General features: G+C 34.9%; 2 protein-coding genes across 2 annotated transcripts in view; both read right to left on the bottom strand.

Annotated features, from left to right (window-relative positions):
- Positions 1 to 13527, bottom strand: part of LOC306851923 (alpha-actinin-2) — a 349741-nt gene that overhangs the window by 314219 nt on the left and 21995 nt on the right. The gene's annotated exons all lie outside the window — the stretch shown is intronic.
- LOC306851926 (neuropeptide FF receptor 1-like) lies at positions 4410 to 12270 on the bottom strand (the record flags this gene model as incomplete). The annotated part of the gene is made up of 3 exons (XM_079388445.1): positions 4410 to 5151; positions 8710 to 8809; positions 11964 to 12270. 3 exons carry the CDS (start codon positions 12268 to 12270, stop codon positions 4410 to 4412), a joined length of 1149 nt encoding a protein of 382 aa, XP_079244571.1.

Below are 13527 nucleotides of genomic sequence, written 5' to 3'. Positions count from 1 at the left end.
ACATTCAAAAGTAACATTTCCAAAATGTTTGCAAAATGATTAAATGGAATGTTCCCTTAAAGGTTGAAAGGGCCAGTGAAGACTGTATATGTCTTTTTATTCTACCATGATGTGGAATCATGCTTCACACGCTGGATTACTGCTTTTATTTTTGAGTGCTGTTTGTTGGAATTTACTCTCCTGTTGCCTGGTCCAGGACGTACACCACTTACACCGCTGCGAGGCTGCTGTTGGTGTGGATTCTTCCTGAATGGCTCGCAGGTACACCGCTCTCCAGTTGTTGAACCTGAAGGGAAACTAAGACTTGGTGAATGACATACTCTGCATGTTGGAATTCTGCGACCCAAGCATTACATACATCGCTCGTCATGGCGTAGTTAGAACATCTAAACCTGTCACTCATCCAACATTTCTGCGCAAACCCCAAAGACTGCTGTTTATACCAACAGGGGTTCATTTTAATAACTCATCCGCACTCAAGCATGTGGAGGTTGCCTTGGACTCATCTGCTCCCTCGCGTCTGCTGAAATCAGTGCTGTTTAACATGCGCTCTGTCAACAACAAAGCTGTTATTTTATCTGACATTATTTTAGAACAAAAGCTGGATCTTGTCTGTTTAACTGAAACATGGCACAAAGAATCTGACGGTCTTCTTTTTAATGAATTGACTCCTGCTGGCTATGGTTTACTTGATCTTCCTCTAGTAGAGGTGGGGGTATCATTGTGTTGCACAATCAACATTACAATGTCACTGTGAGACTATCACTATTCACTGATAGTGAAAACACTAACAAATAGCACAGTAACAAGATCGGCAGATTTTGTGAGCACAAAACACAAGATACTTCTCTTTTCAGTATAAATAAGGCTTTATTTGATAAATCTAAGACATGTAAACTAATCTAACACATGAACACAAGCATTCAAACGTTGCAGAAGGAGAGAAAGTGAGGAAAGGATGAGTTTAAGAGAATGAAAATGTGATATCCTACAGCAATATGTGTTATTGCATCGACCTGAACAACCTTCAATCACTTATTTAACCCTCGCTTTGAGTTTCTCAATGAGGCTAAAATTTGTCGCACCAGCTACTTGCTTGCGTTGTGTAAATGGATTCCCTTTCATCACCATTTTTTGAGATTAAAAAATGGATGTCTGAACATTTTCTCTGTCTAAACAGTGACAAGATTGCTTTACAGTTTCAAACTAAACAAAAAAATCTGGGGGTGATATTTGAAGGCAACTTAACGTTTGATCCGCATGTTCATAATACAATCAAAGCATCTTTTATTAATCTCAGAAACACTGCCAAATTAGAAATTCCCTGCCCTCTGAGATTAGAAATGCAGAATACCTTAGTGTTTTAAATCGTCCCTTAAAACATACTTTTTAGGGTAGCTTTTATGTGATTACTTTGAGTTTTATTATATTGGCTTTGTATTGTTTGATTGTTTCTCTACTGCCTGTATTTTTGTGTGTATCTTTTTACTTCATATTTGTATATCTATGTAAAGCGTTTTGAGGTGCTAAAGGCACTATATAAAATAAAGTTTATTATTATTATTATTGTTATTAAAATGAGCATAACCAAGAAAAAAAAAACATTCTAAAAACTGGACATTTTAAACATTCAGAAACATTGAAAAATGTACTGGTTTATATTTTTAATAACTGGGTATGCATATATTTTCCAGACCTATCAAAAATGTCCCTCAGTTTTTACTTTTATCAGTGAAGTGAACATAGATCATTTTTCTACTTTGGTTTCACTTCAACAAAGAAAAGCAATTCAGAAATATTCCAGGTGTCATATTTAGTCTTTAAACATGTTTTCTTTGTGAATATTGTTTTATTCAATATTCTCATATAATTTAATCATTTTGTGTGTGTGTGTGTGTTTGTGTGCCCTTAAGTCTTTTGTAAAATCCAGTTCCTCAACAACATCATCCGACAGGAAGTGATGTCATTTTGGAGGGAAATCAGCTGCACAAACATCAGTAAGTATCAAAGGGTTCGATGGATCCTGTGATGTTTTTTGGTGATATTATTTGGTTGATGTCTCTATAAAACTCCCAACCCATCCAGTCCAAAAAGATGTTGTCAAAAATATAAACAATTGAAAAGATATGGAAATGAATTCAAGTGGACGTCTTAATGTAAGCTTGTCATTGTTAGAATAATCAAAATCTAATTGAATATATTAATAACAAGAGACCCTTTTATCTCTTCACATGTGCGCGTTTCCCCTTATTTTAATTTGTAAACATGCATATTTATTTATTTAATACTAGTCAGGATTAGTGTGACTCTCGCAGCATCACAGTCATTTCCAGTCATCTGATGCTCGTATTGAGTTTGGTATCTTGAAATAGATCTCTGAATAGACTTGATTTTCTCATGGCAAATTAATATGGCCGTGCAACGTATGTGTTTCATTTCAGATCTGAATGTGAGTTTGCAGTGGATTGTTTGTAGGCTTTTTGACCAGCACATGGAGGTCAAATTCACCCTCCAGTGAATTCACATTAATCCCAAAGGAGCTGCTGCTTCTTCAGGTCTAGCAGTACTTTATTTAAGCTTTATTATATTAATGTTAACCAGAATTAAAGTACTGATAATAGATTATCATCTGCATCACCTACAACAGCAGTCAGGAACAACAACTAGATTTGGCTACTGGTTAAGATTAACCAATAGTCAAGACAAAATCTAATTGCAGATGCAAAGATTATAAAATAAAAACAAGCACCAGTAAGATTACATTCACAGTATAAGACCAGAAATGTCTCAGGTCACTTTGGATGTCTTGTTGACTTCAACAGTTTTTATATAGACAGGTCAAGGTTTAGCTGGTCAGTATTGGTTACTACACCATTAGGCTGCTAAAACTTCTTTATCTATTGAGAAACATTCAGGAGTCGCGTATTCTGAGGAAATAAATCATGCATTATTTTTTTGGCAGACATATAGAGGATCTGTGATTGGATGGCCGTCTCCTGCTGCACTGCTGGTCTCCAGTGGGAGGAGCTTCTGCAGATCTCCAGCTGTCAATCAAACAGATGGATGCTGCTGTTCGTAGAGGTTACAGGTTAGAGATGTTATTTCACGCTTCAGTTCACTCAAGTAGACCAGAGATACTATCATAAAGAACAAAAGTGACTATGACACTGCAGCAGATTCAGCTGAGAGTCACTTATTAAACAGACCGGGGCTAGTTGTCACAAGGTGAATATTGAATTTCACAATGCTTGATTTCTCCAGCAGTGGTTTTGTGTGTTCGTTTCAAACATCTAGAATAATATTTGTGAATTCTCACAACTTTAGTTTCAGACTGGGACAAGTTTTCACATGCATTTGAAATGTAGTAATTTTAGTAAGTGGCTTGTTTTCTGTACTTCCCCAACCCCATTTTTGCATGTCCTTGAATTGTTTCATCATTGTTTACTGTCTAAATTCTACTCCAAAGCCTTTAATAGGCTATTTAATGGCAGGTTTGCATTGTGACAACATGCCACCTAAAGTGTGACAACATGCCCCATTATTGTTTGTATACTTTTAGCAGGCAGTGATGTTAAAAATGTGCAGTAGATTTAGTTTTGGTCAATACACAACTGGCTTTATTCAAGCAAAACAACCTTCTCTCAATTATATAACTCTAACTTTGTTTTATTTGAGTTTGAAATATTGATTAAATTTGAGTTTCGCTTTAAATATTCATATTTGTCGTTTTGTGAACTCAGCTTTTTCAAGAAACACTGCTTATAAAAAGACATTTTCACAGGCATGTGAATTTCTGAAGGCAAACAGACACATCACAGCATGAATGATAATTGCTGTTTGTTTTACAGAGCAAATAGTTTTACATACATCTGCATATCAAACAACACCAGATCAGCAGAACAACACCACAAACACATACTTCCAAATATCAGTCCATGGTAATGGGTGTGTTTAATGTGTGTGTGCTGTACATCTCTGCAGCATGCTTGCATGCATCGTTCTATTAAAGGAACAATACTTCAAAAATGAAGAATTATTCTTTTTTTAACCCTCGTGTTGAGCAGAAGATCGATTAATTACAAATAAATCACAATATGGCTTAGAGTGATTATCAAGACTTATCAACAGAATTATTAGCACTGTAACATAAAATTATTATTATTATATTTTTACTAGATCCGTTTAAGTTTACAGTCAAAAAATACAATAGTAATTTCACTATAGTGAAATTCACAATAGTTTACTATAGTGTAGTTAAATTTTTGCTTCTTAATAGTAACTATTATAATATTCATTATTATATTATCATTAGTTTTTTACAGTGAATTATTATTATTACTATATTTTTCTTAAACACTACATCTTTTTATTTTGCGTGCATGTGTGCGATTGTGCTTTATTTCGCTCCTTCAGTCCAGATCCTCCAGCACCAGCTCGTCTCGCTGCTCTCCGCTGCAGAACTCTCTCCTGCCGTCGCTCTGAGCGTTGGGTCCGTCTCGGTTCACAAACACGCGGTTGTGTTTCCACGCTGCGCTGCGTCTGGGCTGCGGCGGCTCGTCCAGCAGACACAAACCCAGTTTAAACGCCGCCTGGAATCCACGCCGGAAGTTCTCGTTGAAGTAGCCGTAAACTATAGGATTGACACTGCTGTTGAAGAAGGCCAGCCAGTGAGCGAAGGGGAAGATATAGACGGCCACCAGATCCAGCTGAGCCGCAGAAAGATTTCCGTAATCCGTCAGCATCATGAGGATCCAGAGCGGAAGCCAGGAGACGGTGAAGAGCAGTGCCACCATCAGGAGCATGTTGACCACGCGCAGCTTCCGCCGGAAGACGGGCGGTTTGACCAGCCTGACCGCGATGCGCGAGTACATGATGACGATGAGCGTGACCGGAGCCAGGTAGATGTGCGAGAAGAGCACGGTGGTGTAGATCTTCCTCATGCTCTGGTCGGGCCAGGCCTCCCAGCAGGTGTAGAGCGGGTGCGTCTCATTGTCCCGGTCCACCGTGAAGTGCTGGGCATCCTGTGAGACGGTCAGCGTGACGGCGGATGGACACATGATGCCCACGGCCAGCGCCCAGATGAAGGCGATGGTGATGATGGCCTGACGCCGCGTCAGCTTCTGCTGGAACGGATAGACGATGCAGCGAAACCTGGAACACAGGAGATCAGATCTAAGCAGGGCGTAGTTTGTGGGTAAATGCTATGGAGAAAGCCAAACATTATCTCAAAAATGCAAATAAACTAAAAAGACTGATGAAAAGAGGACAAAACAATCTTGCACCAACACATAGGCCTACTAATTACAGCCTTTACTAGAATTCATAATGTTTTATTGTAGGCTTGTTTAATGTTGTAACTATTGTTGCTAAATGTGCAGGCTGTTGATTTTCATAACAAATGCTATATAGATTATTTGCTATATAGATCATTATTAGCCTGGAAATGAAGTCGAAATTATGACTCAAAATCATATAGTCGTTATAAAATATACATTTTTTTTATATATAAATATCTAACTATGAGGGAAAACGTCACTGAACTGGAGATATACCAAATCAAAATTATGAGATTTTTTTATTTATTAATTTGAAAAATGAAATAAAACGATGAGATTAAAAAATTAACATTCTGAAATAAATTGAAGTTAATTGAAAATTATGACAAAAAACTGAATTATAAATTTAATAAAAATAATTAAATAAAAATCCTATTAAATATAAATAATAGATAATAGAAGTTGAAATATTCTATTAAAGATAGGAAATATGGCTCAAAATCATAAAGTCATAGTCATAAAATGTGTAATCATAGTTATAAAATAGACAAATTTATGAGATTTTAAAAGTCAGAGTGATGAGATCAAAAATAATAATAATAATGACAAAACTGAATTATAAATTTTTAAAAGATCTACTAATGATGAAAAATTCATTGTATATTTAAAAATATCTAAATTATGACAAAAAGTCATAAATATGAGGGGAAATGTCAAGATGAAGATACACTAAATCAAAATTATGAGAATTTTTTTTTGTTAATTATAACAAAATAATTTGTCATAATTTTGAATTTAAAAAATTAACATTCTGAAATAAATAAATTGAAATTATGAGATTTAGAAGTCAAAATTATGACCCCAAAATTAAAAATGAAATAAAATGTCTAAAATATGACTCAAAACCCTACAGTCATGGTTATAATTTATGTAGTCATATTTATATAAAATAGTCAAATTTATGAGATTTCAAAATGAAGTCTAAATGATGAGATTTAAAAAAAATCTAAATTATGACAAAGAACTGAATTATAACTTTAAAAAGATCTAAATTATGATCAGTCATAATTATGAGGGGAGGGTGATCAAAATGACTTAAAATAAAATATAGTCAAAATTCTGAGATTAAAACAAAAATATGACAAGATGTTAATATTTTAGGAGAAAAAAAATTCTAAATTATTATAAAAAATAAAATTTTGATATTTAAAAAGTCAAAATTATTCCAAAAAATTAATTATGAGATCAAATAAATCTAAATTATGACATACAAAATCTAAATTATGAGATTCAGTTAATATTATGACATGAAAAATCCAAATTATGATATAAAAAATTTAAAATAAACATAAAAATGTCAATTATTGAATAAAACGTCACATTTATGAGATAAAAAAATTGAAATTATTACATAAAAGTCGAACACGGCCAGAATTTCCGAATTTCATGTCTACATTTTAGTCTATAAGTCTATAACAACAGACCATAGGGTCAAATATGATATATATACTTCTCTACAGCACAGCTCAAACAGACCTCCATGGGTGGGAATTAATCAAACAGTGTTGCCAATTTAGCAATTTTGTTGTTAAATTTAGCAACTTTTCAGACTACACTCTTAAAAATAAAGGTGCTTCACGATGCCACAGAGAAGAACCTCTTTGTCTAAATGGTTCCGTTAAGAACCTTTAACATCTAAAGAACCTTTCTGTTTCACAAAAGCTTCTTTGTGGTGAAAGAAGGTTCTTCAGATTATAAAAAGGCAAGGAAGAGATGGTTCTTTAAAGAACCTTCTTTGTGGAACCAAAAATGGTTCTTCTATGGCATCACTGTGAAGAACCTTTTGAAGCACCTTTATTTTTAAGAGTGAACCCTGGCAACTTTTTCTTCCAGAAGCACCTACAACAAATTTAGCTATTTTAAAAATTTATTTGGCAACTTTTAGAAACTTTTGATAAGTGATGATAAAAAAATGCAGCACTAAGTGAAAATAGCATATTTTTTTAGCGATGGATGCTATTTACACTGTTAAAATAGCAGGATTTTGGAAATTTGAAAAAGGAGTATGACACACGCCTAACCATCTGCGCCACTGAAGCTGACGATTAGTTTCTGTCTTTTGTAATGTTGACTATCCCAATCGCACGATGGTGGGAGGAGTTAGTGTAAATAGCTTCTGCCAACAAGGAGGGCTATTTGTACTCAGTGTATATAGACACTTGATAAAGGAAGGCACACACTTACTGTTTAAATTACACAAAAAGAGGAAACCAAAGATGCCTGTCCACATATAACGTGAATTAAGTTAGCTATTTGCAAATGTTTAATTTAATTTAATAACAACATTGAATAATTTAATAATTGTTCATTATGATATTAGCTTGTACCTGCGGTTGTTGATCAGTTAGTACACTGCAAGAAACCTCTAAAAATGTAAAAGGTACTAGTAATTTTCCAGGACATTATCTGTTATTCATTATCTGCTGTAACCCGAAAACAAAATACAATGCATAATTAAAAATGCAGATGAATAATTCCTTCAAATGAACATAGTAGATTGTGCCCAATTTTTTTAGACTTTTCTTAGCGTGCATTATTTTAAGAACAAATCTAAATGAACATATATAAAATATATTTTTTGATGTGATCTGATGACCATCGCACAAGGACATCATTTAACAACAAATCAACCTTCCTTTAGCAGCTTTCACTGAAAATTTGTTGGAAACAATAAGTGACTTCACAATATCCAGAAGAAGCGCGCTGCAGTCCGAATGATCAGCTTGCTGTAGTTCTTGAAATGTGTTTTCTGTTATATTTCCCTTTGCAGATCTCAGCTCAAACGGCAATAATGCACACTAACTAAAGTCAAAAAAGTGAAAAGGCATTATGACCCCTTTAAAGCACCTCAGAGATTTGACTTCTTCCTCAAATGTGCTGAATTACTGCAACCTACTGTAGCGCCTAAGAATCAAGCTGATAGATTGATTACAAAAGCTGAGAGCACACTGACTCATGCGGGTCGAGGAGAGCCAGCGGTCCGTTTCAACCTGGCAATTTCTGCTTCTGTGTGCAACACGTACAGACTGTGGGTGACGTGTGCCGTCTCTAAATGACTGCTTTGTTAAATACAGACCTGTGTGATATAACATGTGTCTGTCAAATGCTTTCTGTGTGTGTGTCATGACAGTTTCTCAGAAGGAAGAACGGCGCTCTCATTGACACCCGCTGTCATCTTCTACTTAATGGTGCTTTTAAGATCTGTTTTAACACAAAGGGATTTTTCATGTTCGACTGTTGTTGTTTTCCAAACCACGTCTGTCAACGACCAGACAGAAGCTTTAGAGCAGTTGTTCATTTTCTTCTGAAGTCAGTGAGAGCTGAATGTTTTTGCTGAATCAAAAAAAAAATTGAGAGGGTGAGAGTTATTAACCTTTCCACCGCGATGGCCACCAGCGTGAAGACAGACGCCGAGACTGAAGCTCCCTGGACGAGTCCACTCATTTTACAGATGACCACATCAAACGGCCAGCCTGAGAGAGAGAGGAGAACGCTTACATACAGCTCACAGAAACACAGCGCTGGGATTTCAAAGGGGAAAACAAACAAAAGCACTGTATATATTTGTCTATGAGTGAAGAAACAACTCTTCTTCACTTCATTTGTGATTTCTGTTTCAACAGCAGCTTCCCTAAAAGTCTAAATAATGACATATAGGTTATTAAAATGGCATAGAAATACATAATAAAAAGTAGAACTTATAAGTCAAAATGATCAAGAATATCAGCACAAAATATTGTATTTCTTAAATAAAAAGCCAAAAGAATTATGTTTAAAAAGTCAAAATGTGACAAAAAAATTACATAAAAAGTTATAATTATAAGAATAAAAAGTGGAAAAGATGACATAAAAAGTTTAAATGATCAAGATGATCCACATAAAATATATTTGTTAATAAAAAAGTCCAAATGATGGGACTGAGAAGTCAAAATTATGAAAAAAAGTTGAAATTAGGACATTATAAATTAGGACATACCACAACAATTAAATAAAAAGTATGTGTAAAAATGTTAAATTATGTCAAAATGATTATATACTAAATCAAAATGAATGGTTGATTGCTGAATAACCCCAGAGTTAATGGTAAGTCTTGAATTTATGTTATTCTAAAAATCAGTACTTAAGGGTTTACATGTTGCTGTTAAATAATACAATTATTAAAATACATTTTCATTTGTTTAAAATATCTGATACAGAACTGATTTTATCCTATATTATTGACTGTTTTAAAACAACATTTGCAAAAAGATTAAAATAAATCCTCTATTCTGATTACACTCTTCTTTTTAAATATTTATATTAAATATATTTGACATGAATACACATTTTTTTTTCTTTTGTGCCCAACAATGTTGACATATAATGATGCACAGTGTGGGGGAAAAACACACTTTGTGTGATACTTGAAGAAGTAGGATGCCATGTCAAAACAATTAAAAATATCATTAAACGTTCAACAGATTGATGTAAATTAATTCGGTTTTAATGATCTGTGGCTCATTGGGTGTTACAGCTGTATTTAACATCCAAAAAGTCAATAAATCAGCTGGCATATGGCTGCTTTACACAACACATGGTCTGTATGCAAATGATGAATCTGAATCAACAGTGTGTAATGCTGACATCACGCAAACAAACACTTGACGATGTAAATCATGTTTAAATTTACTGAAAGGCTTGCTGTTGACTCCTGCAGCCTGCAGTCCAAGCACAAAGACACGGTGTACTAAGCCCTACATCATGTTTCTTCTGGTGTTTTTCTTCTGTTTCTACCTCACTTTGACAGTAATGAATGCACGGGAAAACAAAGGTAGTGTGTTCGTTATGCGACAGCCACACAAATCCTGCGTAAGTGCTGCTGCTTCTAATACTAGTCTTTCTTCAGCGCTCGCACTTGCCGATAAATGTACTGAGAACCACAACAAAGACCCAATAATCAGCTGAGTCTGAGGAGAAAACTAGAAAAGCTAGTTCATCCTGAAATGCATTTCCACTGCAAAACACAGATGCATTCAAATAAGTAGTTTTTTTGACTTACGAATTAAGGTAAAAAAAACATTATAGGTTTATATATAAATATTGTTTTTGTGAAATATCATATTTGATGCATCAGGCTTTTATGGCACATATAGTCTGATATATTGTGGCAATATGATGAAAACACAACTCCATTTTATTTAGCGACTCAAACTGAGCCACAAAATATGCAATTTGGTGCAGATGCTGATATTTATATGATGTAATTCTGATGCTTGTGATGTAAATCAATGAGATCTTTATAACAATACAGCAAATACTGACATAAAATTAAATAAATAATAGTCTCTACTTCTCCAATAATATGTTTTAGTAAGATGAGATTGAAATGATCCAAACATATAATGCAATGCAATCCAATGCTGATTGAGAGATGAAGAAATAAACGCTCCTCAGAAGATGTGAGATGTTTTGGAGACTCACTGAGGAACAGAGAAAGTAAAGCTTCTGGAAACAAACGCTCCTCAAAAGATCCTGATGATCAGATTTGAGACGCACTGAGTTTTCTAAAAAATAACTGATGGAGAATCAAGTAAAGCTGAGCTGCTTCAGTCTAGGAAATATTACTACAGTTATTCTGATGTTTACTTGATCAAGATTTGACAGCAGAAAGACACATGAAGCACCAGCTGAAGATGAACATTTGTACAATTAGACTAAAAGAGCTTTTACTGGATAAAAAAGTCGTTTAACTGCAAAGTTTTGATCATGTAGAGCATTTAGAGCCTTAGAAATGGGCATATCAAATATTATCCAGTAGGCTTTTAAAGCATGAATCAGACTCATGTTTGTAATACAGAGTGATGAGTCACATGACATCCACGGCTCAGCTGATTGGCTGTGTGAGTCCTCATGAAGATGGCAGCATTGAGATGCATGCAAACACTAACAGATAAACTCTCTCCAGGGGCCTGTACCACGAAGCTGGGTTAGCTGGTTAGCCAGGTAAGTTTCAGTTTAGTTTGCACCAATCCTGGGGTTTAGGTATCATGAAAGTGGCTTGGCTTGCTATAGTAACTTACACTCCACAGCTAACCTGCACCTCTGGGTTAGGGATCTCAAACTGAAATTAGACCAATCAGATGAGAGCAAAGTGACACATGTCTGATACAGATCATATATAATATAGAAAACGCTTTAAAAATGACTACATGTGACCTTACATGTCCGAGTCTCTATCGCTGTATATTTCCAGCTATATAAACTAACTTAAGTTTCACTTGTGACTGCACTGATAAAGCAAGATCATTTCTTTTATTTGTCCTCTTTCATGAACAAGTACTTTTTACATTGCAAATGCATTTAAATTCATCATATTCATCAATCTCTTAACCTTTAGCAAAACATTAAACCAAGGCTCGTGATTGGCTGTTCGCTGGTGATGTCACACATTCACGTGCACGTGCTCCACAAACTCAGGATCAAAGCCTGAGCTGACAAAGAAAGTTGATGATCAGCATCATGGTACCAGTAAAGGCAGATTAACTCGAAACTAATCCTGTAACTCTGAATTTGATCATCTACCATCATGGTACAGGCCCCAGGTGCATTAAAGCTGAACATTAACCTGATGCATCTGAAGCACATTACCTGTGATCAGATTGTCCACCAGCGTGATGGGAAGGCATAAGATGCCCACCAGCAGGTCGCTGATGGCCAGGTTGAGTATGAAGATGTTGGTGACGGTTCTCATCTGCCTGTTTTTCAGCACGATGAAGCACACCAGGATGTTTCCCAGCATGCACAGCGAGAAGATGAGCACATAGGCCAGGATAATGACGGAGGCCACGGCGAGGGAATGCTGGTAGAACGGTAAGAACGTGAGGTTTCTGCTGTCGTTGAAGAACGTGGTGTGGTTAATACTGATGTTCTCGCTGTAGAAGCTGTTCAGATCCATTGCTGAGAGAGTTTCCAAATCTAAGACTGAGAACAGAGAGATCTTTGCTCAGAAATGACACTTCTTGTAGAAAATGAGTGTATTTTTGTCTTGTTTTCCAGCACAAATATCTTACATTTACTGGAGATCCAAAGTGCAAAAGGCTTGTTTTCTGAAAAATGCATCAGGATTAAGTGTGTTTTTGCTGAAAACAAGACAAAATATCTGCCTGTGGGGTCAGAAAAATTATTTTGTTTTCCCTTTGAATTAAATGGATTTTTTGGACTCCATCGGCAGATTTCTGTTCTTAATATAAGCATCAACACAATGCATTATAACTGATTTTTCAGAAACAAAGTCTTCTGATGTCATTTTGCATCTGAAGTAAATGTGTGTTCATTTAAGAGTGTTTAGGGGTCAAAGACTAAACTTTAAATTTTGGCATCAAATTCAATTTACAGAAGTGATTTTATATAAACAGAAAGCCTATTAAATGCAAGTAATGTGTGTACTTTAGTGTTTCAAATAACTTTTGCGAATATAAAATAAAAATATGGGTGAAATATAATGTTCCATTGTCATTCAGCGTAACATATATTTGTGAAAAAAAAACATTATTAAAGTGTATAAAATAAGGGATCATACTAAATTTGATATATTAAATGATTAAAAGTTTATTATATGAATTTTTTGTGGGTGTTTTTTGTAAAGTATGATAAATATATGATAATATATTATATGATAATATATGATAGTCATTATTTTTCTCAGAAATTTTAACTTTCATTTAAACCTTTATTTATTCATTCATTCATCCATTTTAGGCTTGCAAATCCCTTTTTATATCAGTAATGGAAAACAAAAATACTTTTTTATTTCTAAAAAAAGTTTTTTTTATTCCAGTGTTCAAACAATTTGCAATAACTAACACCACTTTATGTCATGTTTCTGCAGTAATTGTGGAAAAGATTGTGCTGAGTTTAAACATGGTGACATGCATTAAATTAAACTGTGAAGGTCCTTTATTCTTAGCAGTCTTTAAATTAGCTGTGATATCTAAAAGTAGCTCGAGCAGCAATTACCTGATCAGACAGAAACTGAAGGCAAATCGTTTAAACTGAGATGCAAACTGAGAGCAGTAGTTTAATTTCACGGCAACTGTTTCGTGGGTTATGAGCAGATGTGACCTTAATTTCTAACTTTGTCTGCTGTCACTAAACTCTTATCAAACTCTGATGCGCCTGAAGGCCAGTCATCCAGCGTCATTTCATTTTAATA

The sequence above is a fragment of the Barbus barbus genome (assembly GCF_936440315.1).
Source record: "Barbus barbus genome assembly, chromosome: 32".
In the NCBI taxonomy this organism is placed as follows: domain Eukaryota; kingdom Metazoa; phylum Chordata; class Actinopteri; order Cypriniformes; family Cyprinidae; genus Barbus; species Barbus barbus.
The sequence above is the reverse complement of the archived record's forward strand: the minus strand, read 5'-3'. Positions and strand labels throughout refer to the sequence as shown.